General features: G+C 40.4%; 1 protein-coding gene across 1 annotated transcript in view; it reads right to left on the bottom strand.

Moving 5' to 3' along the window:
- FREM2 (FRAS1 related extracellular matrix 2) overlaps positions 1–24855 on the bottom strand; it is a 169792-nt gene extending 144937 nt beyond the window's left edge. The window contains exons 1-2 of the mRNA XM_008527156.2: positions 19361–24855; positions 14563–14652 (exon numbers count right to left, since the gene is read on the bottom strand). Of these exons, the coding sequence (XP_008525378.2) occupies positions 14563–14652; positions 19361–24539 (5269 nt within the window). The 5' untranslated portion in view covers positions 24540–24855. The remainder of the gene's footprint in view (positions 1–14562; positions 14653–19360) is intronic.
- Positions 24856–25120: the final 265 nt, after the last annotated feature.

The raw sequence follows: 25120 nt of genomic DNA, 5'->3' as shown, positions 1-25120 counted from the left end.
GCCCTGAGCTAACTGCTGCCAATCCTTCTCTTTTTGCTAAGGAAGACTGGCCCTGAGCTAACATCTGTGCCCCTCTTCCTCTACTTTATATGTGGGCCGCCTACCACAGCATGGCGTGCCAAGCAGTGGCATCTCCGCACCTGGGATCTGAACCAGCGAACCCCTGACCGCCGAGAAGCGGAACATGAACACTTAACTGCTGCGCCACTGGGCCGCTTACAGCCTTTTTTATGTTATTGCTTAAAAGGCCAATTTTGGAACTAGTAGCAGGAATATGTTAACTTATTAAAGTATAAAACTGGTTCCCAAATGGTGATATACTAGGATCCCACAGAAGTCTGTGTGTGAGTGCAAGTGTGTGTGTGTGTGTGTGTGTGTGTGTGTGTGTACACCTGCCTGCCTTAAAGTAACTGATGCGCTTTCTGAATTCTAATTAATAAAGATACTGAATGATCACTAAAATACTAGAAGGGGTTTATATGGATATATTATCCTTGGGGAATAAATAAGAATATGGCAGAACCTATATTAAGCTATGCTAGTAAGGGCATAGGAGCTTTAATCATGAATTCAGTTGTATCTTCTATTTACAATAAAAAAAACCTGGGCCAAGTAACACAATCACCATGGATTAAGCAAGCATCTAACAAGGCAGAATCATGTTTTCCAAAGCATTGCAGAAAAGCCCTTAAACAGCATATATACCAAATGCGTCCTGTCGGCCCCGCTTGCATCTAAATACTTAACCCTCAGTCTCAGAAATCCACAAGATAAGCCGTTTTTTAAAAAGCTGTTTGTGGTCACTGCTGATATTTGTGAATAGTAATAACAAAGTGTCAAATGCTCTTTTTTAATCCAAGTTTTATAATTACATGGACTCAATTCACTTCAGTTTCTAAAATAAATTTTTAATTTTTTTTAGTAAGCAAAAAGACTTTTTAAAACTAACTGTACATAAATATAATAAACTGATGATTTGATCAACGCAGCAAACCTTTAGGAATCTTCTATTTAAAAACAATCCTTTCTCTGAAGTCTCAAAATCAAATGCTATACCGTATTTATAATTCTAAAGTCTCTACAACAGATAGTCTTCACCACATTCACTGCATATATTTATACAATGAATATTTAATCAAGCAGGTGAAAACAGAGACTCATAAAGATGGACATTTTAAAAAAAACTGATTTATTTCTAGATACTTTTACCTGATCACGTCTTTTAGCAACATCATTTATTTAGAAAAAATCTCCAGGATAAACACTTTGCTAATCTACTCTATCTTTTACAATGTTTCCTTTCTCCCAAATTAAATGAAACAGATACCAAGTGTCATTTAATTGACTTTGTACCTTTTCTTATGGGTATTGACTTTTACTGTGTGCATCCTTGAGGCAGAGATGGAGATGGGGAGGGGGGAGGGCAGATGTCTCTGCTTTGTCAAAGTGATGCAAGAAAAGGGGGAGTGAAGTAAGACTATTAAGATAAGGGTATAAACTCATTCCATTTTCAATGGTGTCTAGAACATAAATCAATAAGGTTCAACATGCTTATTATAATAACTATGTCAAAGAAATGGCAGCATCTACAAATGCTGAAATGTCTAAAAGCTAAATCTCTAAACTAGAAACATATCCAGACACATACATGTAAGAAGAGAATCTCCATTTTATAACAAGCAAGACAAAGAATTTGATGTCACCAGAAAAGCCTATGCAAAGAATATTGGGAAAGTACGTGTTCATATGTACCTATGTGTGTTTGAAAGATATCTGAAAGTAAACACACGCTTCTGTCTATTTTACATTTTTTTAAATGGCTAAGATTATTCTATTTTCCTTCAGATGCCTCTCTTGACTTCTGAAGTTACTCCACATACAACTTTAAGAGAAAATAGAAACCAGCAGTTATTTACATTCAGCATTTATTCATAACTTCACTCCTTAAGTATTTATTGACCTCCTACTAAGTGCCATGTGGAGACTAAGCCTGGGACAAGGAGACATGAATATGACCAAAGCAGCTCCTGCTGTGGGGAAGCTTTAGAAACACAAATGTATGTGGAGGGTTCCTGTACAGAGTGGGACACCCCCAGCTGGTATACTGATTGTTAAAACGGCGAACACATCTGTACTGATTAATAAGTAGACAGAGAGATTATTTAAAACTTTGCAGAGTCAGAATTCAAGCCCAACACGTCTAGAAGAGCTCACATTATTAATCAAGATATTACGTCGCCTCTCATTGGTCCTAAAGTACTAAGTTCTATCTAATTAAACCTTGCATTCCAGTGAACAGTTTTTGTGACTTCATCTATAAATAGAGATATTGAATACATGGGTCTCATATATTTTGCAAGACTTAGGACTAATTTGGACTGATTTCATTCAAAAAAAGCTGAGACATATTTAGCACCATGAACAGTATCATTGATGTTAAGAGCAATTTTCTACCAATTGAGGTTACAAGTCACTCAGCAATAACCAGTTTAAGAGCAAAGTCATTGGAGGAGTTTGATCCCATGTCAAATCAAGGCCCAGGGAGGGTATCCTTCAGCTTGTGAAAGATGCTTTAAATAAAAGGTGACTCAAAGTAGAAGATTTTAAAATTATTAGTGATTTGATGTGTGATTTGTACTACAACACTTATAAGCACTTTTATAAAACATATATATACATATATTATACTGCATAGTGTATTACCAACCTTCTACATTATACTATTATTATTTGTGCTGCCACTTATATCACTTGGTAAGCAATTATATATATATGTGTATATACAGATACACACTCCTATGTATGTGTATATATTTTTACAATTGACTTAATTATTTACATTATTATATAGACCAATATATGGATATATAAATCAACATTTTCAATGTGACCCCTGGGTACAAACATGAGTCATTATGGGAACACAGAGGAGATACTGTGTGACCCTCAGGGCAGGGGCAGAAAGACAGGGGCAGAAGAAGTCAGGGAGAAAATGTGCTCTCTGAACTGAACCTCACACAGAGACAATGGTAAGGACCTGAAAAGAAAAGAAAGGCAGGAGGGCATGAAATACCAAAGCACGTGCGGGCATCCTGAGCAGGCCACGTGGCTAGATGGATCCGCCTTGCTCAGCTTGTACATCAATAAGAGTCTGAATTTTATCCTGTGCCTAATGAGAACATTGAAAGCTGGGAAGTAAAGATGGTATCACATTTGCACTTCAGAAAATTAACTGTGGCAGCAGAGAAGAGGATAGAAGCTTTTTTAAAGATAATTTAAAAATCACATTTGCATTTTAGGTAACTATGGAAACAGTATATCTGCATCAGAAGAGATAAAGAGGTCCATTAGAAGAATTAAGTTAGAAAAAATTTATTCATTTAGTCAATGAACATTTATTGAGGCATGAGGATACATCAATGAAAAAAAGAGGTAAAAATCCTGGCTCTGAGGGATATCACATTGTATTATAATGGGGGAAAATGGCTAACATTTATACGGTGCTTACTCTAGGGCCGGTCATTATTTTAAGCAGTTTATATTTATAAATCATTTAAGATAAACCTCAGTGTGGTTCTAATGGGATCAATAGCCGTGGAGTTAGCGAAGAAATTGCATTCAACAGAAACTCAGGAAGCAGATAAAACTGACTTGATTTAGTGACTGGATGGACACGCATGGTGAAACAAAAAGATTCTGGAGGTTTAGGCAGCAAGAACAACTTTTTCTGAAATGGTTAATAACAATGTCTTAAACGGTTAAATGTAGACTACCTTTCTAAATTCTACAGCAATGAAGCCATGCACTTAATTTTGGGCTATTGTTATATAAAATAAAGTAAATCAAGAGAAGAATTGTGGGAATACAAAATGGTTCTTTTCTGACTCCTGGATTTCTGAAGTCTACTGACCAGTTTTACCACTTTAATTTCAATTTCTGAAGTGGCTCTCTTGAGCTATGCTTGAAAACACTGTTTTCAGTGTTCTCAATTTATGCCTCTAACAGCGCTATAAGTGGAGCTGCAGGTAGCAGGGGGGCATTACCAAGATGAAATGATTAGACCTGTCTGCACTCAGGAGACCAGCAAAGAAACGCAGAGAGAGCACTTCTGCTCTCTCAGTCAGGAAGAATGCTCTCTTGAAACAAAAAGAGAGGAATTGTGTCCTGGATTCCTTCATCAAAAGACACCACGAAGGGTGCTATTTTCCAAGCTTAGTTCAAAATTAACATGAAGAATAAAAAATAGTTCTAAATTGAAACCAAACCCAGCCATATAATTATTTTCCCTTAATCTTTTTCTTTTAATTTCTTAGTACCAAGAACACTAATACCCTTTGCAAAAAGTGAGTCTTATGTTAAACGGTATTTGGCCATAACTGAATAATTTATTCCGGAAACTTCTACTGAAACAACAATGCAAGAATTTTAAATGTAAACCACCTGAAGATACACTATTTTCTTAACATGATATTTATTCTCTCAGTGAAAAATTGTTTATATACAGCTGCTTGGCAATGGAATTTTTGATTCTTAGGGGCAGAACAAGATGAATAAATTAATGATCTTAGTAAATTTATACCAACTTTTCTAAAACAGAATGTTAAGGAAAAGAAATTTTTTCTCAATTGCACAAACATTTTTGCTCTCAGGAAATATACATTATGAAATCAATTTATATTTGTGAAGCAAGAACCAAAATACCTATATGTGTTCATGTGTGGTTCACTTATTCATCACTTTATCAGGAAGTTAAACTTTAATAAATCTTATTTTTTCTTATTTTCAATCAGGATTAAGTATGACATTTGTCCTTTGACCTCTCTGGGATATTGCAGAAAGATACATGGCTTTAATACTTATCAGGTAGAAAGTTTGTTATTACAGCTGTTAAATAAAATCCACATATTATCCAGTCATTATTTATAAGAACACTAGAGGTCCAAAATTTTAAAAAGCAGATAGTTTTCCTATGATGTCACAGGAAAATAACATTTTACATTCGTATTACATGGAATCAAGAAGTACCTGCTTACTACAGTTCATTCACACAAGCAATATTCAGTTTTTAAGGAACATGTTAGGAGTAACATACATATTCACAGCACTTGTTTTCCAATGGCCTTAATGGAGAATTTCAAAATATATGCTCTTCTTATTACCTAAGTTTACTAGTTTTCTCAAAGGTACATTTGTTTAATTGCTTTTTCCCTTACAATATTGACTAACTGGAACATCTGTCAGCTGAGGTGACTACAATATTCTACATATACTAAATACATTTAGTTGATTCCAAGACCTGAATAAACAGGGTATTTTACCAACGTCTTCATTCTGTTGTGGCTCAGTGTATTAGATTTGGAATCAAAACTATCCTTTGAACCACATTCTTTGAACCAGACTTTTGGGAGTGCTATATTTTGGTAAAAGCAGGTTACTATATTAAACCTTCAAGCCTATAAAATTTATATTTCCAGTCTTTATAAAGGAGAACTAAAACATGCAAACTGAGCTCAGGAGATACAGCGTATTCCACTCCCATTATTTGACTATAGGGAAAATTCATCACTAGTTTAGTGAAAATCTTAGTTTAGCTACTTAGTAATAGTGAAACAACTTTGGAAGCATTCTCAGCCTTAAACTCAGATATGCAGAAGTATTCATCATTTTCCCACTTGTATCCCTGTATCTCCCATCTCTCCACCAAAAACAGTCAGACAAACTTTACACACAGCTGCTGTGAGAAAGGCAAGAGGAAGGAAGAAGAAAAGGAGAAAAGGAGAGAAGGAGAAGAAGGGGAAATAAGCAAGAAAAATAAAGCAAAAAAAAAAAGAGAGAAGAAACACAAAGAGGAGGAAAAGCTCTGGAAATCCTTATAGCAGCAGCTTCAAAAGCAGCAGTGCTACCTGCCCAGCCATTACTATGTGACAGGAACTGTGCTGCATGAATGATCCTATTTCCATGAATTATCCTACTTAATCTTCAAAAGAAGTCTATTAGCTAGGGCCTATTATTGTTCCACTTTACAAATGAAACCAAATCTAAGAAAGGTTCAGTCACTTGGCTCAGGGTCACGTCACCAATTATTCCAAGGGGCAGAACCAATATTTGTTCCAGTTCTGACTCCAAAGGCTGTGCTCCTAATACGATGGAAGGGAAGATAAGAGGGTCAAGAGACCAGCCTTCCTGTACACACATTTCAAAGAAGTAAGACCTCTCATAATTAATATGTTCCAAGTGACCTCTTAATTTCTTCCCTTAAACTTTTCCCAGTCCCACTAGTCTTTTCCATCTCAATGAATTGCACCACCACTCTCCACTGGCCAAGAAACCCAGAACCATGCTTAAGTTCTCCTTTTTCCCTCATCCCATAATCCAATCCATCAATAAATCCTATAGATTGAGATCCAAAATTATACAAGCCTGTCATCTTCCTTCTATATCACATCTGTCTTACAACATCAGCCTCACATTAGTCTCCCTGTTTTCCTTTTGCTGCCTCCCCTTGACTCTCTACAGCTGCAAGAGCCATCTTCTCAAAACATAAATTGGAACATGTTACTCCTTTGCTTTAAAATGATTTGGGGTGTTTCCCTTTCCCTTAGAACAAAATTTAAATTACTCCCCTGGGTTTATAAGGCTCTGCACAGTCTGGCTCCAGTCTAGCTCTCTAGCATTTTGTGCTGCTCTCTGCTTTGTTTATTGAGCACCAAGCATGTTGGTGCTCTGTCGGTCACCTGAACACACAAAGTTCAATGCCTTCGCACGTGCCTTTCCCTTTGCCTGGAACATTTCTTCCCCTCTTTTCCCTGTGGCAGCTTCATCTCATCCTAAGTCTAAGCCTAAATATTGCCTTTCAGAGGCCTTTCCTGATAGTTGCATCTCTATCTTGGGTTTAATTATAACCTCCATAATAGTTTAAACAGTGTATAAATGTTTTGTCTACTATTTTATCATCTGTACCTATCATAATTTCAGGTCAGAGATCATAACTGTTATGTTCATCTTTGTTCTCAGATCCCAATAGATGCCTGAAACCTAGTGGGTGCTGGAAAAATACTTGTTGAATAATTGAATAAATAAATGAATAGGAAATCTCTTTTTAGCAAGTAAGATTCACCATAGAAACTCTGAAACTTCTCTTAATTGCATTCTTGCTCTCTACTGTATTCTCACATGTTCTGGCAAATATAGAATCATACCAATTACAACTGTGCACTAGACCTTTGAATATGACCTTCTATTTCCCCTAGCCACCCAGAGCAAACTTCAAGAGACAGAATGGGATTTTATCAAGTTATGTAATATATACCACCAATAAATATTTGATTTGAGATTATGGTATTTTAATGACCTATTAAAGATCTGCTTAGTTGTATTTTTTTTTTCCAGGGAAAGATTCACCCTGAGCTAACATCTGTTGCCAATCTTCCTCTTCTATTTTTTTTCCTCTCTAAAGCTCCAGCACATGGTTGTATATCCTAGTTGTAAATCCTCCTAGCTGTTCTATGTGAGCCGCCACCACAGTGTGGCTACCGACAGACGGTGGTATGGTTCCACGACCAAGAAGTGAACCCGGGCCACCAAAACAGTGAACGCCAAACTTTAACCACTAGGTCATCAAGACTGGCTCAAGATTTGCTTAGTTTTTACAAGGTAATTATCATTTGTTTTGAGAGTAAATATAGACTCATGCTAAACCTCTAGAAATGTGTATAACAAGGATTCATATTCACTGAAAGATTTAACTATTTAAGAAGTTTCCTCTAAACTAAAGCCAATAAAAGTAGTATATCCATGTGATATATAATTCTGGGAGTCACACTTTTAAAGGCAGGGATCTGGCACAGAATGACCTGGAGAGTTGAACTGTTCTGCAGTGCTCAATGAAAACAGAAAGGCTTACAAACGTTTAGCTACAGTAGCCAACAGCCCTTCCCAGCATCTATATTCTAGAAGATCTTGTGCTCTTTTACAGATTAAATATTTGTATCAGTGCCTGACATTACCTCATCGTCTTATTATAACTCCCTAAGGCACTGGTATCTTTCCTCTAGTTCTCATGTCACTAGCAATTAATTTTATTGCCCAGAATGCTTGCTTTTTTTCTCTACGCTGAGTATGTCTGTATAGCCTTAATACTTGTACTCAGCTCTCATTCTCCGACTTACTGCACTTTTTATTTTTCCAGCCCTTGCTTTAAATTCAAGCTAATTATCGTAATGACTTCGCCTTAAACTCTGAAGTTACTAGTTACCTTCAAGCAAAAACCTGTGTTCCTTCTAACTAGAATGAAGTGTTTCCCATCTCCTTGTGTCTGAGCATTCAACTGTCAAATACGGACTAAAAATCCAAAAGCCTCAACCTTAACTGACATTTCATACACAGAAATGACTTTGCAACTTCTTCTACTATGTCAAGATGCTATTTATATCTTTCAATAGCATATGAATTAAGGATCTTGGTGGATGGAAAATTGGGCACCAAAATGCATAATCAAAGACAGAGGCAACAAATGTCTGGCTATGGACCAAATGTGTTAGATTGGCCAACACAAATATCATGTCTGATGCCCCAGTTTCAGTGCCAAAACTAGGAGATGGAAGTCTCTTAGACTGGGCACCCATGTCATATAAGAGGTCAAATGAGGAAGCCGCCAAGCAATTTTCAAAACAGAGAAAAAGTCAGGCTCCTCCTATTCATTATATCCAACTAGATGGCCACATATCCTAATTCTTATGCCCGTCAAGAAATATCTTGGATCTGATGCCGAGGCCTTGAGACTTAAACAAACAAACAAGAAAACTAAGAAAATTTTACACCACGACTTTTTAATGAGGCCTGAGGATACTTTATGCTAATGCATATAATTTCTCTACCTGCCATAATGTTCTCCTATATCACAAGAGACAAAAACTTAGGGTAACTAAAAATACTTAAGGTAGTGGTACTGACTTTAAAATTTCAGTGATTTATAGAAAATTTTTATTTCCCTTTATGTTTTAAAATTGTATAATTATTTATATAAGATCCTGTCCATTTTTTTTCTGAAAAGAATTCTTTAAGAATAACGTGAGCTCCAAACTGGTAGTTAATGTGAATCTCTTCCATCCTAAGTATGTTTCACTGAAGATTTCAAAAGAATTTTCACAGCAGTTGGTTTCACATGTTTAAAAATGTGAAAGCTTTACTAACAATCTTTCTTGGTGCCACGGGGATTTAAATTAATGCTAGGATAAGGGGATGTTCTGCAGGAATGCAAAGGGTCCACTGGGGATTGTTTATAGGAGCTTTTCTTAGAATACTATTTAACTGGTCCTTATATAAAAAGGGAACTTCTTTTTCCCACGTATCTATTCATTTTAATATTAATTAAATATTTGCCATGTGTTCAAACCTGGGTAGGCACGGTGGCACAAAGATTAATGACACTTTTTTGAGGTGAAGGATTTCCTTCTCTACTAATGGAGGTCTTCACAGGAGCAAATAATCAGAATACAACATTCTTGCTGTAAAAAAGGGCAGGAATAGACGCACAAAGGAGGGCGTGGCCAACTTTGTCATCCAGATGCAGGGAGCAACTTTGGAGAGGAAATGACATTTGAGCCGGGCGCTAAAGAGTGATTAACAGTGATTAGGGTTGAGGGTGGGGCATAGCTGGAATAGTTCTGAAACTGGCTTTCACATCACAATAAAGAGCCAGAGGAGTTCTTGGAGAGAAAACTAAAAACGGACAACAGCACTTTCATGCTAGAATACTCTACCGGAAAATTACAGAGTTGCATGCTGAGAAGAAATTAGATAAAAAGATGTTCTATTATGAAGAGGATAAAAGAATACATGGCCTTTCCTTCCCACAAAATTCTGGAGTAGTAGATCGGGAATTAGAATTCAAAGAGGCAATTATCAAAGGAAGATGTATTTTCCAGCTCTGTATTATTATATGAGTTACCCTCATGAAGACATAAAGGGGGAAACAAAAAGAAATGGAAGATGATTTAGCTAAGTCTATAGGTGACTGCTACACATACTCACAAATACACAAGCTCCCTGGACGAAGCCATAGATAACTGAAGCACAGTTCCTAACTTCAGGGTTTGACCTCATAGATTGTCACTATGAATTCACAAGTCTCCATTGGTCCTAGAACACCTGGATAGATGGCCTATTTTGATATAACATGTTCGTGTTCTTCACTAATATTCCAATAAACATATTTCATAACTAAATGATCATTTTAAGAATCACACTATGATAGACTTCATAAATTTTAAGGGCTTCATAATATTTCTTTATGCTGTTGCCATTACTAAAAAGCTTTTTCTAATTTTATTCGATTTTTAGAGTAATTTCCAGATTACTATGTTTTTACATGGTGGCACCTGTTTCATCATAATCCCCGTATTAAGTGACTTTTTCTTTCTTTCTTTCTTTTTTTTTTTTTGAGGAAGATTAGCCCTGAGCTAACTGCTGTCAATCCTCCTCTTTTTGTTGAGGAAGACTGGCCCTGAGCTAACATCTGTGCCCATCTTCCTCTGCTTTCTATGTGGGATGCCTACCACAGCATGGCTTGCCAAGCAGTGCCATGTCTGCACCTGGGATCTGAACTGGTGAACCCCGGGCCGCTGAAGCGGAATGTGTGAACTTAACCACTGCGCCACTGGGTCGGCCTCTAAGTGATTTTTAAAGTTTCTTTGTAATTGCTAAAATAAGTATATAATGATACCTGAAGTTTGATTTGATTTGTGTTTATTTAAACTTTAGAAAAATAAATATTTTTCCATATGTAGTTTTCAAAAAAAGAATTTCAGTATAATACCAAAAAAGAATATTATAAATTTTAGGACATAATGACCTTTAAAGTAGTGTAAAGTAAAAGTTCACACTCCAGAAGACACAGAATTTTTGTTTATCAGTAGATCCTACTCTCATTTCACTCTCGTCTACTAAACATTCCTAAAAACTCGGTCTGGAGAACCCAGAAAAGTTTGAGTTTCCCCCCCTCGTATGCCTTTCCTGAATAAGTGCGGAAGCTACTGTTTGGAGAAAGAAGCTAGGACTCAGATAGGCCTCTAACTTCATGGGTATGCAATCGAGGGAGGTCAGTTACTTATTTCTGTGACTCACTTTCCTCATCTGCCAAATAGGAATAATAAGTGGGTTTTTTTTTTTTTTTACAAAGCTCACAGGAATGCTATGAAGGCAAACTTACGTAAATAACAATAAACCATGTATAAGGTTTAAGATATAATTGAAAGAACCCCTAAGATATAAGGATCTGTGTGTGTGCCTCTGTGTGTATGTGTGTGTGTGTGTGTATGCATGTGCTAGATCAACCAAGATTTAAGTCCAAACACAGTGGAACTCCCTGAGGTGAAAATTCTGACACAATCTATTCTTCAAATACTGTAATCTTTACTCTCGCCATTTGGTAATTGTCTCAAAGCTCTCTAAAATCCAAAAAGTAACTCTGTCCTAAGCACCACCCCAGTTTTTGGTGGGTGGTCCTAATCCATTAGCACATCACAGTGGGTAGTCAGGGTCTTATAACAATATAGTTAAATCTGAAACAAGAGATTTTAGCCTTCCGTTTTCCTCAGTCTCTTCTCCTACTTTTGACTCATGAAACCAAAAGTTCTATTTTAGTTTTTGGGTTATTCGAGGATTATGTTTGCCCCGGGAATTTCTTTAGATAGTCATTGTCCTACAAATCAATCTTGTTGACTTGAAGAAGGTGAATTTAGTGGATTGGATAGAGAATTGCGAGTAGAGAGTTCTTAATTTTATGCCATGGTTCTTTGACTTGCTTCCCAGACGTGAAATACGAGAAGCAGTTCACATATTTCATGGGGATGGTTTATGGATATGCATACTATCATTGTATAAAGTAAATGATAATAAATCACTATAGCTGAATTCAGTAGCCTACCCACTGGTCCAAAAAGTCTGTCATCACCTAAATAGGAAGAGTAGGTACACTTGAGAGAGTTCTGTTACTTCCTGGATGGATGGATGCTTTGGGGAAGTTATCTGGCTTCTCTGAGACCTAGAGCCATCCAAATGAAAAACAAGAATAATGCTTGTTCATAGGATTCAAGTACCTGCCATAATTCCTGAGACACAAATATCTTTGAGAATTGTCAAACAATATAAATGTCTTGATAATCATGTCCTCTATTATATGAAATTTACATTGTTAAATCTGAAATTTTGAAAATAAACGTTCATATTACAGCCTACAAAAAGAGATCTTTGCTAGAGTATATTTTGATCAAAATGATTGACTGTATTACTGGAAGAGGTATATAGCTCGGTCAGAAAAAATTCAAAATTCTTAGGATAATATTGTTTTTATACAAAGGAAGGATATCTTTATTTTTTGTTTTACCACAAATACTGCAAATATTTTTTACTTCTGTTTGGCAAAATACCCCACACTTCCCTGAGAGGAGAATTTCATTCTAAATACTCTGTAAGTTTAAATAGTATGGCACTTCTCATTCAACCATTAGAATATTTTTCAAGACAATGCAAAAATCCTAAAAGTAACTATCAGATTAAAACAATTTTGAAACATATATGCAGTTTTTTATTTTTTAATTTTGCAGGTCTCTGTGTTTATTCTGTTAAAAGGGAGTTTTCTTACATCAGGGGAATTAAGATCAATTCTGTTTCACAGATAACTTGCCAGAATGAACCCCATAAGAAATACCCCAAGAGTGGGGAGGAGGAGGATAAAGAACAGTATCTCTGGATTTTTTTCTCTCACATGAGACTCTACTTCTGAAAAAGTTCCTGAAGTGATCTGGTTCCTATTTCCATAAACACACGCTTTAGTGGCTCAGCCACATTTTCAGCAAATCCAAAAATAAACCCAGTCTCTTCAGCTAGTCATTCCTCACTTAATATTTTGAAATATGATACTCCACAATGTTTTCTGAAGTTTGAATACAGACCAAAGTTTTAAAGTAAATGCTACCATTTCATTATATATATATAGATAGATAGATATGCATAATGAGGGGAAAAAACCCATAATATTAAAAAAGTACAGGATACAATGTCTTACAATTGTAGCCATTAGACTTCAAACTTTTTCGTAATTTTAAAGAGTATCATACATTTGCTATTGAGATTTATTCAGTTAAACAAGAGATAAACATGGTGCCTTGAACCAATAATTTAGTCCTTAAATTTTGATATACTACACAGATTTGAATTATTTCAGAGTCTTACTCTGAAGTTTACTGACAGTAGAATTTCCCATTTGAGCAGCAGGATTCAGCAAGCAGATTATTTTTTTTATAAGCTGTGTTCCTTCTTAGAACTTCATTTCATACTAAGATTCCTTTTATCAATATGTAGAACACTAAACTATGATTTGGTTGCTATAAAAATAAATGCATTAAAATTATTAAACATCTAACTTACAGTAGAAATTAAATAGGTCAATCCAAGTTAACATACTTTTTTGTCTCTCTGGCATATACCCAGTAGATTTCATTTTTCAGAGCTGCCATTATTGGACATAATAATGTCCAATATTGTTTGGCTATTTTAAACAAATGCTAATGCTTCAAAAAATATGAAGGGTACACATGTAATGGCTTTGAGATAGATGACATAATAGTGTGTTGTTGTAAACAGCATCACAAGGAAGCAGATGACTGAATCCGAATCACTTCTTTTCTCCCACTCTGTTCTCACTCACACATGTTCCCCCACTTCCTGTGTCCTGTTCACACAACACACACACGTCCTGAGGTTCTTTTACTTCTCCTGAGATCATGCGAGAACAAAAACATCTTTATGACCAATCTGGGAGGGCAGCTTTCTCCTGGCCTACAGGGTCAGGAAGAGAGTTGAAAAGACTGAGCGGCAGTCAAGGCTATCAGGGAACAGTGACAATAATACTGCTCAGGAAAGAGATCACAAGGCATACCCTATTCTCTGCTGTATTCCTCAGACTTCACCAAGGAACATTTTAGCTAGACTAAGTCACAAAATCCCCCAAACTAAGAAAATCATTAGACATAAGGAGATTGGTGAGATAAAACATACATTTATTTAGCACTAATTCCTTGGTGAAAGTAACACATTATCTATCCACTAGCATTAGTCCACACTGCACCCATGTGCAAATTAGGAAAGGGCACCTTGTACTAATTTGTACATGAGCAGACACACCCAAGTAGACACATGGCTTCCAAGCGGATCTGGGCTGAATTCCATCATCCCCTTGTCACCTTAAGTGGCAGCCTCATGCAGAGCATAATCTGAACAACTGGACATGGGAATCCTATTTATATAGATCTTTCTCTTTAGTGATTTACAAATCATAAGAAATAACTAATATAACTAGAATATTTATGTACAATCATTTCAGAGTAGTATTGTGTCAGATTGAGAATGTAAGCTTTTCTATAGCAAATATCAAATGTATTCAGTATAAATTAAGGTGAGTATAAAATGACTCGATACAGATTCCTGGTAATGACGTTGTCAAAGAGCAACCAATAAAAGTCACCCTCCTTGTTTATACTAGCAGGAGAGTGGAATACTTACCACCATCTTCAACTGTAAAATGGAACATATCACTTGTGGCATTAGCCCCTTCTCTTAAAACATAGCATATTTTCATGTCATCAATGTCAGCTAGAAAAGAACCAAAGAACAAGGTGATTAATTCCTAGGGCAAAATTCGTGACTCATTTCTTATGGTAAATCCTATTGGCTGTTACTTTTCTGTAACCACGTTTAGGTTTCCTTCTTCTCCTAAGAGAAATTGTGCTATCTTATTTCTCATGTCCTCAAGCCCCTTGATTTCAGCTGTCCCGTGGAAATCTGATCCCTTATGCAGATAAATAGAGTGCAAGAATTAGGTTATAATAATAGCAAGGTGTTGCCCCTCCCAATGGTATCTGCATGTTCACGCACCAAAGAAGTGACTGTCTAAATCAGGAATGTCAGACTCCATGACAGGTGGAAAGGGAGATATTTTGAGGCATGGCAGATTTCCTGGCACTATTGAAACCACACCCTTGGCCACCCCGTAGGACTGGCCCTAAGTGGAAAGAGCTTCCTCTGCCCTCCCTCAAGCTGACTTTTCTTACCCCGTGTGGTATAGCGGGCTGATTTTAAGCTCTGCAAATTTTGAAAGAAAAAATCAAGGAGGCATTTTTTTAAAAATCCCACAGGTTGAAATAACTGTCAGGACCCAATGTCAGAGAGAACTTAGAACAGAAAACAGCTAATAACAGCTGAAACCTTACTCATAGTAAACGTTATTCTGCTTCAGAAACGTTCTTTCCATTGCTTCCTACTCTAGATATCAAATTCACTGGCATAGTTTGTTTTCAGTATTGACTAGTATACAATTTTAAAAATTTATTCATCCATTTTACCAGTTCTTCTCCTTAATGATGCCACACAGACAACATAATAAAAGAAAGATTCCGTTCTGTGATATTCACAATAGATCGTTACTTGATCTGGGCCCATTAGCAAGCAGTTATTTCCATGGCTATGTAAAATCAAAATTGTAGATAAAACTTGCTTCAACAATGGTACGTAATGTCTGTTTGTCTTCTGTGTGCTCTATGGTTTTTCCATCTTCTAGGAGCTCAATTAAGTTCATGCTATGGATTTTAAAGGTATTATATATAAGGAAATGATTTGAAAGAATAGTCTTAAGTGATACAAGGTATGAGAATCAACAAATTATTCCATAAATTTCTAGAGCTCCACTTTACAGGTGTGAAACGTACACTCTACCTTGGCTCATACAGTTTTGAAAGGTGAGTTGCTTAAAATCAGACATCTGAAGAGGGGGAAAGCTGATTTAATAGTTAATGGTACTTCTTGCTAACAGAGGTACTTGGAGGTGAAGCAAGTTCCAGATGTTTGATCTCCCTCAGCATTTCATTTCTAACTTTAATTTCCCCAATTACTGCCTAGTGTCATTTTTATCTTTCTGCATCGCTACCTTTTCTAGAAGACTGAACATTTCAGGGATTTTTTAAAATCTTAACTTCCCATAGTCCTTTGCTCAGGGTCTAATATTCAGTAAAGGCTCCAGTGTTTCTTAATTTATAATGAAAGAGCCCACAGGTCTGGTGGCCCACAGGTGCACGCCCACCTTCGCAGGTCTGATATTTCTGCAGGGCTAAGGAGCAAAGCGCCCTGCACAGCTCTTTACCTGTTTACTCTTACAACTCTTAACTTTTACAACCTTTAATTTGTCACTAAGGAATGAAGTGAACTCTGCTCTGACTACACATCCTGGGCATAAGGACAATGTCCTCTGGTCACATGGGGAAGACACTTTTTCAACGTTTCCATTCCTTCTTTAGTTTTATAAGAAAATCTAAAGGCTCTGTTATGAGCTAAGAAAAAACTGTTTAGTATAAACATGTTTGGTTTCATTGAAATAAACTACAACTTCAAAACTGATTTTTAAGAACTTTTTTTTAAAGCAAAGAGTATATAAATGTAATTATATGATGCTCACGTGTCAGATTTTCCCTCTAAGTTAGGGCATGCAATATTGATTACCTGGAACAAACTAAAACCTTTTCATTCTCTTTAGAACTCTGTTAATAATCAATGGTTTGAAAGAGAGACTTTTTAAAAATCTCAAATAAATAAAGACTTTGATCATATCACTGTTATTCTACAGGAATCTCTAAAAATAACATAAATATATTATAAATATATATAAACACTCACTTCTTAAGACACAGAAGTATTAGGAAGATAAAAGCCTGGTAGCCAAAATGTCATTTTTTAAAGTAAACATTTAACAATTAACTAGATTTTCTTTTAATTGTTAAACCTGCATCAAATTTATTTCAGTTTATCTACACAATCTTTCCATGAGGTTTTTCAAAATTCTAAATTCATGAACACACCTGGTGACCACACCCTGGCTCAAACTCTGGGGAAATTTCTGAAAGTGATTTATAAATTATCTCCCACAAGATATCACCATGTACTTATTATAGAGAAAAAAAATCCAGGTAGTTGAGGCAAGAGACTTTGACCTGGGGTGGAGGGGCCAGGGGCACCTTGGCAGAGAGGCAAAGTTTGAAATAACGAAATATTTCCCTACTTTGTCTAATTCTACCTTGTTAACTTTTCCTAACAACAAAATATAATCAGTTTTAGGAATGAATTCATTTTTTTCTCCTGGGGACCATTTAGTCAATCAATTTGAGAATAACCTTCTCTGACCACGTGCACCAAACTGACTCAATTCAGTGCATTGAAAATCCATCAAAACATAGTTTAGCTTATCCCTTCATTATAAAACAAAAACAAAAAGACAGCGTAGTCCTCACTCTAGACACAGGTTTCATTTCCCCTCTTGGGAGAGCAGCATCGTAGCCCTAGGATGGAGCTTTCTCCATTTTCGCTCACTTATTTAATCTCCATAAATAACTGTTATGAACCCAGCTCCAGCCTCAGCTTGTTCAGAGTGCTGTGTGACTAAAGACCAATAGGTTTCCCAGTCAATGTTTGGTTTCTTATTGGAATGTGATCATTTCTCCTAAAAAGATAATGTTAAAAATGTATCTTCACTTTTTATAATAAACTTATAACTACTCTGTCTGTACTAATGACAATAAAAAGTAATCATGGTGAGTCAAAGTCAGTGAGAGATAGAGCAACAGCCTGTAATGAAATAGCATAATTTTAGGGTTCGATATTTAAAAAATAATAGTCTAATATTTTGAGCTGTTGGACTTGGTCCACAGCATTTAAATTAAATCATTTGCCTATCTTCAGCCAAAAATTCCTTTTCTAAAAATCTCCAAAATCAGATTCCTTTTTCAGGTCAGAGGAGGGATTTGAAGTAACATTTTCTATCCTCTAGTATATTCCTTTCATGCTCTTCACTTTCCATGAAAACAAACCAGTCTAAGATTGCACGGCATCTCTATCCTCAGAAAGCCTTCCCATGAAGGTTTCCTGCTGGTCTGGCCTGACACTTGGTACTCTGATGTCTTCCCGTCCCTGCAGGCCCTAGGATAGATTCAGGCTTCCAGCCAAGAATCAGGAGGTTGGAGTGTGGGGCTATTTGCCAGCATCTAAAACAGAGAAACAGTTCACTTTAACACTACACTTTGCAACCTCCTTGTTTATTAAAGCATTTGTTATCTAAGAGTACGACACTGCCACAGAAAAGGGACACCCCCACTGGGATGCTTTGGGGCTAAACTCCACCTCCATCCACTGAGCCCACATCAGGTAGATCTAGTTTCCATTGACATGGTGAGATTTTCATGAAAGCAACCCAAAGCCCTTTGTAATGAAAGTCACACGTTCTAGAGAACAGAGCCCTAACTCGGAATCCGGCACCCTGAATGGGCTTCTCCACTCAGTCGCTGACTAACTCTGCAGAGGTCACCTGCCCTTCCTGTCTCAGACTGTCCACACACAAAGAAAATTCAGGTTAGAAAAACACTTTAGCCTCAAGAGTGCGGATGCTTGAGGTGACCAGTTGTTTTGTGTTTGAAACGGTACAGAGAGGAGGTTTGACATGAGGAAATAATTCCCTCTTTCTACTATTAATCTTGTTAACATACTTTCATGTTCTTAATAATGAAGTGGATGTCTATTTTGGTGATGGACATGCCTTCTTATACATCATTAAAGTATACTCTCTTTTTTTGTGTGTATCATAGTAACATGCCTTGTCCATATATTATTATAAATCTAGATAGGTGTTTACCTCATGTCTTTGTACAGGTGTTTACCTAAGGCATAAAATATTATAAAAGAATTATAACATCTGCAAAGTAAATATAAATACATATTTTAATTTTAGTTACAAAGTTCCTAACAACTATACCGGTATTAGAACAATGTTCTCAAAAATTAATCAAAGTAATGTAAGTTTGAAGGCTCCATTTAAATGGTAGGTGATAATAATAATAATAATAAGTGAATACATAGCCCTCAGAAAGCACATCTTTCTCTAAGGTGCTAACTGCTTCCTGCAGCCCACAAAACAGACTGCTCAGAGGACTGGTGTGGCACAGGGAGCAGAGCTGGAAAGCCTGTTTCAATTTGAATTCACCAAAGCCTGGCTCCTGCTTTGGTAGCTTACCTTGCCGCTGTCAAAATACACTGATACTCCCTCTACTGCAGGTCATATGGCAAGTGGGACAAATGGCAAGAAGGAGGCTGCTCTCTCAGGAAAGAGAGTCCCTGTAGTCTCCTCTTCCTTTTATTTCCCTTCCTTCTCTTCTCTTGGACTCTAATTTGATGCTCTAATTATGAAGTTTTCAGGGACAGCTATATCCTCAGGAAATAAGACCGGAATGTCCTTTGGTTACAAAGAAAGAAAAGGGAACCATACCTTGTGTAAACTGAGTGACACTGTGGTTGCCTTTGCCCAGGTTGAGGAGGTATCCATGTCGAGGGGCCTCTGTTACAATAAACCTAAGAGAAAAACGTAAGCTGTCTCTGTCCTCCACTTTCAATATTTTGCTTGTGATCATGAACCCCAAGTGGCCAGTGGCCAGAGTACGGAGTGTAGAGGCCCCTTTGTTCACTGCAATCTGGGGGACACTATTGTCAACGGCTAAGACCTGGATCTTCATCACTTGAGGTCTTCTTGTTTCAAATACTGTGTCAGGAAAAACATAGAACTCTGTATGGGAACCATCAGTCACTGTGAAGGAGAAGCTGTCTTCACTTGACTCAGAGCCATCATGCCTGTAGCTGATTAAATTTTCATTCAAGTCTTGCTTGGTGAAAACCATGGCAGGTCTAGTGTTGTTGAATAAGAGTTGACCATGAACAGGCACCTGAGTGACAGTGAATTTCAGGAGTTTGTCAGGTGTATCTCTGTCTTCGACAGTGAGTTCAAAAGGAGTGATCAGCTTGTTTTCACCTTCGCTGACAACCAGGTTATGGATGGTGACCACTGGCTTTTTGTTGTCCACATCACTAATGGAAATACGGAATGTCCGGAAGACAGGGTTATGTCCATCAGTGACTTGAAACTCAAAACTGTCCATCTTCACCTCATCATCAGCTGTGTGGATGTAGTAGATTTTGTTGCCAGCCAGCTGGAGCTGAGTAAATGATGCAATGGACACTCCAGGTTGATCTGTGCATTCCAAGTGACCTCTCATAGGAGCCCTGGTGATGGTAAAAACTAAGTTTTCATCAGGACTGTTCAAGTCACTAGTGCTTAAGAGGTCTGTTGTGAGGGTGACCTTACCACCTTCTTTCAAGGACACTCCCTTACTTATCACATCAGGGAAAACAATGTCAATGCTCCCAATAGACACATAAAAGTAGCGATCTATGAGGGGATTTATTCCATCAGTCACATCAAATTTAATTAGATCCCGAATGCCCTCTTGCCCAAAATGGACATATTGAATTAAGTTTCGGTCCACTTCATCCTGGGTAAAATTCATGCCCAGTGTGATATTTTCAAAGGCACCTGTAGGTTTTTGTCTCTGTAATAAGCCATGTCCTGGCCCATAACGAATAATATAAACCAGGGATTTGTCTTCAGAATCTAAATCAGTTGCCATTAATATTTTGTTGTTGATAACTTTGGTTTCCCCAATTTCTATTTCTAGTCCATTATTGATAGTCATTCTGGGGGTCTCATCATCAACAGGGATAACAATAATGAGGACCATCTTTTCCACAGAGTGCTTACCATCTGTTAGTTTAATCACAAAACTGTCTTCCTGGGTCTCAGAGTCATCATGCTCATAAATAATGCTGGAACTCTCTATGATCTGGTCCAAGGTGAAGCTTTCGACCAAAACTGTGCCATTTATCAGCTGGTTCATGATGTGACCATGAGTAGGAAACTGGGTAATCGTGAAAGTTAAATCATCTGGGGGAATGTCAGCATCAGCAGCATTGAGGATGGGCGTGTCAATCACCAGACTCATGCCTTCCATTACCATAAATTCTCTCATAAATATCTCTGGCTGTTCATCATTGGTAGGAATGATTATAATCGGGAAAAAATGTCTCTCTGAAAAGTTAATGCCATCAGAACAACGAAAGATAAACCGGTCCTCCACAGGTTCCACTCCTTTGTGAACACTCTGGACATAGTTAATATGACCCTGCCTGAGATCTTTCAGAGTGAAGGCACTTACGGCAATCCCTGCTCTGGATTTTTCAGAGCCTGGTGCTGGTGAAATGTTTTCAACATAACCTGAGGTAGGCTGAATAACTATAGTGCACAAGATGTCATCATTTAGGGAATCAATATCTTCAGCACTTATATGCACTGAGGTTATAACACTTTTATCACCTTCCATTACTAGAAACCGCTCACCTAAAGAAATTTCTGGGGCCTGGTTGTCGACAGGGAGGATGGTCACCCACACGGTAACTCCTTGGATAGTATTACCACCTATTCTCCATTCTTGAGACATATCCGACAGACTTAGGTTGAAAGAGTCCTCTTTGGGCAACAGACCTATCTCACCACTAGTGTGGGCATAGACGACAGAACCCTCCAAGATGTCCCTTTGGGTAAACTGCTCTGCTGGAACTCCGTTGACTAGGATTTCTCCATATAAGGGTGGATCTTCCAAGAGGAAAGTCAACATCAAGTCATCAGTGTCCTCATCAGTGCCCTTGATAACACTGGCAGTGATTTCAGTAGCCCCATTTTCTAAAACATCTAGATAGGACCCCAGAGTGCCAGCAGGAAGGCGCTGCATGGGCATCTCCTCCTCCACTGGCCGAACATTCACTCTGAGAGTGATGGGCACCACGTGGTGTCTGTCGCTGACCTCCAAGGAGCAGCTGTCAGTCAGAGACTCGCCCCCATTATGGGTATAAGAAATCTTACCCTGTTTTATGTCCTCCAAGTGGAAAATCCCACCTACATGCAATATTTGTCCAGATACCTTTATGTGGCCATGTTTGGGCACCTGTGTGAGAGTGAAAGAGATGTGGGCTACATCAGTGTCCACATCATTCACACGCAACTCAGTCTCACTCAGGATGTGGTAGCCCTTCTCTTGAACAGTGAAGCCGGTGTTGAGGATCTCAGGTGGTTGGTTGTCCACTGGCTGCAGGTAAAGGGTGAAGGTTCCTGGAGCCACATTCCCAGCTCGGTCCTCGACTTGGAATTGGAACTGGGCCACTCGGGCTGCCACTCCCAGTTCTTGATCTGGAGGTCTGTAAGCAATTTTATGGTGGTTGATCTGGGCTTGTGTAAAATGGGCCACCACAACTGAAGGGTTATCAGTCAGGACCAAGGTGCCCAATGGGGCTGGTGAGTGGTTTTCATCTGTGTCCATGGGGGGCTGAGTCACCGTGTAACGTAGTTCTCGGTCATCTGTGTCCAGGTCAGTATAGCGCAGCCACTTCTTCCTCAGCGGTGTGAGCTGGGATTCCTGCACCACCATCCGAAGGGGACAGCCACTGCCCAACTCTGGAGGGAGGCGATCCACGGGATGAATACGTATCACAAACCTCTGTAGGCCAGACTGATTTGGGGGGTCATGGTTATCCTGGACTCGGAATGTGAACTGGTCCATCACTGGCCCAGGACTATGGGGCCCAGAGTGCCTGTAGAACAGCCTCCCCTCCCTTATGTCCTGCTGCCGCCACTCTGTCACTGTTTTCTCATAGAATTCTCCCTGTTTCCTCCAACGGCCCCTGACAAGCTCCTCCTCCTCATGGGGAGGATGGGTTTGGCGGAGAAGCAGATGCCCTGTGGTTGAGGAGGGCGACTCTAGCACAAAGAGTAGCAGAGAGTCATCTGAGTCCATGTCAGTTGCACTTAGAGCGAGTGGCAGGATGGGCACTGTTTCACCCTCTGCCAATGTCAGTCCCGTGTTGGCATTGAGGACTGGTGGCTGGTCATCCACAGGCACTAAGGTGATAGGGAACAGGAATTGCACCTGGTGCCTGCGTCCTCCATCCACCATTCGAAGTACGAGGTTGTCACTCAGTGAGCCATCTTTGTCATCGTGATGGTAGACCACCTGGCCAGCTGCTAGCTCAGCTACCGTAAATGTCTTAGGGGCAGAGCTGCCACTGGAGGCACCCAGAAGGACAAGGTGACCATGCCGGAGCCCAGCTACCACCTCCAGCTGCACTGCCTCTAAGTCGTCCTCATCGCTGATGACTAAGTTTTGTGGTCCATTGCCTGCAGGGCCCGTGAGGGGCCGAGACTGGCCTTCGTAAAGAATGAGACCTGTGTTCCGGGTGACCACTGGAGCCATTGTGTTCATGGGCTTCACCACTACCATGAAGGCAAAAGGATCTGAGGCTGCTCCTTCCGGGTCCACCACCTCCAACTCCAGTTCAAAGAGACGCTCCTGGTCAGAGTCCTCAGAGGGGGGCTGGTAGGCAATCTTCAGGAAGCGCAGATCCCTCTGAGTGAAGGAGGAGAGGGGCAGGCTGCGATCATCAGTGCTCACTAGGTAGCCCTGGCCAGGCTGGAACGGAGAGGTGAGATTGAAGATCAACAGGTCCGGAGTAGACTCAGCATCCTCAGCGGCCAGCATGTCTGGGGTCAGGGCGGTGAGTACAAACTGGTCCACCTCCATCATCATCATGGCCACAAAACTGGGTTTGGGTGCGGTGTTCTCGGCTCCTCCTCTGATTCTGACCAGCATCTGGAAGTGCTCACGTTTCAAAGCAGGGCTGCCCAGAGGAGATCCTCGAGCGCGCAGCTCCACCACCATGGGCACCCAGTCCCTGTTGGGTGAACGGCTGGGGGCTGTGTGGCGGTAGCGGACGCCTAGCTCCTGGAAAGCTTTGCAGTCCATCAGGAGAGGCTCCTGGGCGCCCCCCTCGCTGGCTCGTCCCGGGACCTGTGGGTACTGCAGGAGCTCCCCGTAGCGAGGCAGCGCGCCCAAGCCGGACAGGATGCCCACGCGACAGTCCTCCGTCTCGGGCTGGTAGGCGAACTCCAGGCTCCGCGCGTCCAGGGCATTGCTGATTCCCAGCAGCTCCTCCACAACCAGGGGCAAGTTCCGAGTGACAACCTCCAGCTGGGTGAAAACCACCTCCACCTCCAGCACCAAGGGTAGCACTGCCGCCCCACCCGGCGCGTCATAGCGCAGCTGCAGCCGGACGCGATCCCGCGACGGGCTGCGCGCGCCCAGGTGCGAGTAGCGCACCTCTCCAGGGCCGAAGTCGCAGGGGAAGCGCTTGGGACTCAGGCGGCCGGGTCGCTGGGCCAGCGCATCGTTGTCTAGCACGGCCACCGTGCAGCGGTCCCCCGGCTGCACCTGCAACACCAGGTCGTGCAACGGATCCAGCCAGACCTCACGGCCGAAGGGTACACGGAGCCCACGGTTCGCCAGCACTATGGCCTCCTCGGCGGGGACCCCTGCAATCCCCGCGAGATCCGGGGATAGCAACGCCAGGCCGGGGGCCGGGAGCTGTGCGGGGACGCAGCTTACCAGTGACAGGAGAAGCAGCAGCACCAGCAGCAGCCGGGGTGGCGGCAGAGGCATCGGCTGAAAACTGGTGGGGTTGGCTGCATGGCGCACGCGGGAGGAGATCGCAGGGGTCCCGGCTCCGTGCATAGTCCGGGTGTTAGGGATCAGACAGGTCAGCCTGAGATCGCGCAGACAGTCCACGGGAAGATAGCGAAAACTCCTCCGGAAAGTGCCAGGAACTAGGCACGCAGCCTGCGGAGTCCTGCTGTAGCCGAGGCTGGGCCCGGGGATGGGCGCGTTGCGCGCGCGGGCCGGGCCGGAGCTGCCGCGGAGGAGCCTAAGCCGTCCCGGCCCGTCGGGCTCCGCCGCTCGCAGAACTGAGTCCCTTCACTCCTTCCTCTCAGGTCCCGGGACCCTGGGCTTTGAGGGAAATCCCTCCCCTTGCACCCCCTTACTCCAGTCCTCCCAAGAGGCCAATCGTCGGTCCCGGGAGGAGGCCCCGAGTCGAGGGTTGGGTAGTGATTTCTGCCAATCAGCTTCCAGGGGCCGAGGCAGGGAAACCTCGGGGAGGGGAGGAGATAGAAGGCGCAACAGGTTGTCCTGGAAGTGAGGGGACCAGCGGCCTGGAGCTGCCCACCTTAGCTCGCGCTCGGCACTGGGCTGCTAGGATTGGGGCTCCAGCGGGGGAGCCGGAACACGGCGCTGGGCTGGATTCACTTCTTCGGCTG

This window comes from Equus przewalskii, chromosome 16, assembly GCF_037783145.1.
Source record: "Equus przewalskii isolate Varuska chromosome 16, EquPr2, whole genome shotgun sequence".
Lineage (NCBI taxonomy): Eukaryota > Metazoa > Chordata > Mammalia > Perissodactyla > Equidae > Equus > Equus przewalskii.
Note: the sequence above shows the minus strand (reverse complement) of the source record. Positions and strands in the feature narration are given on the sequence as shown.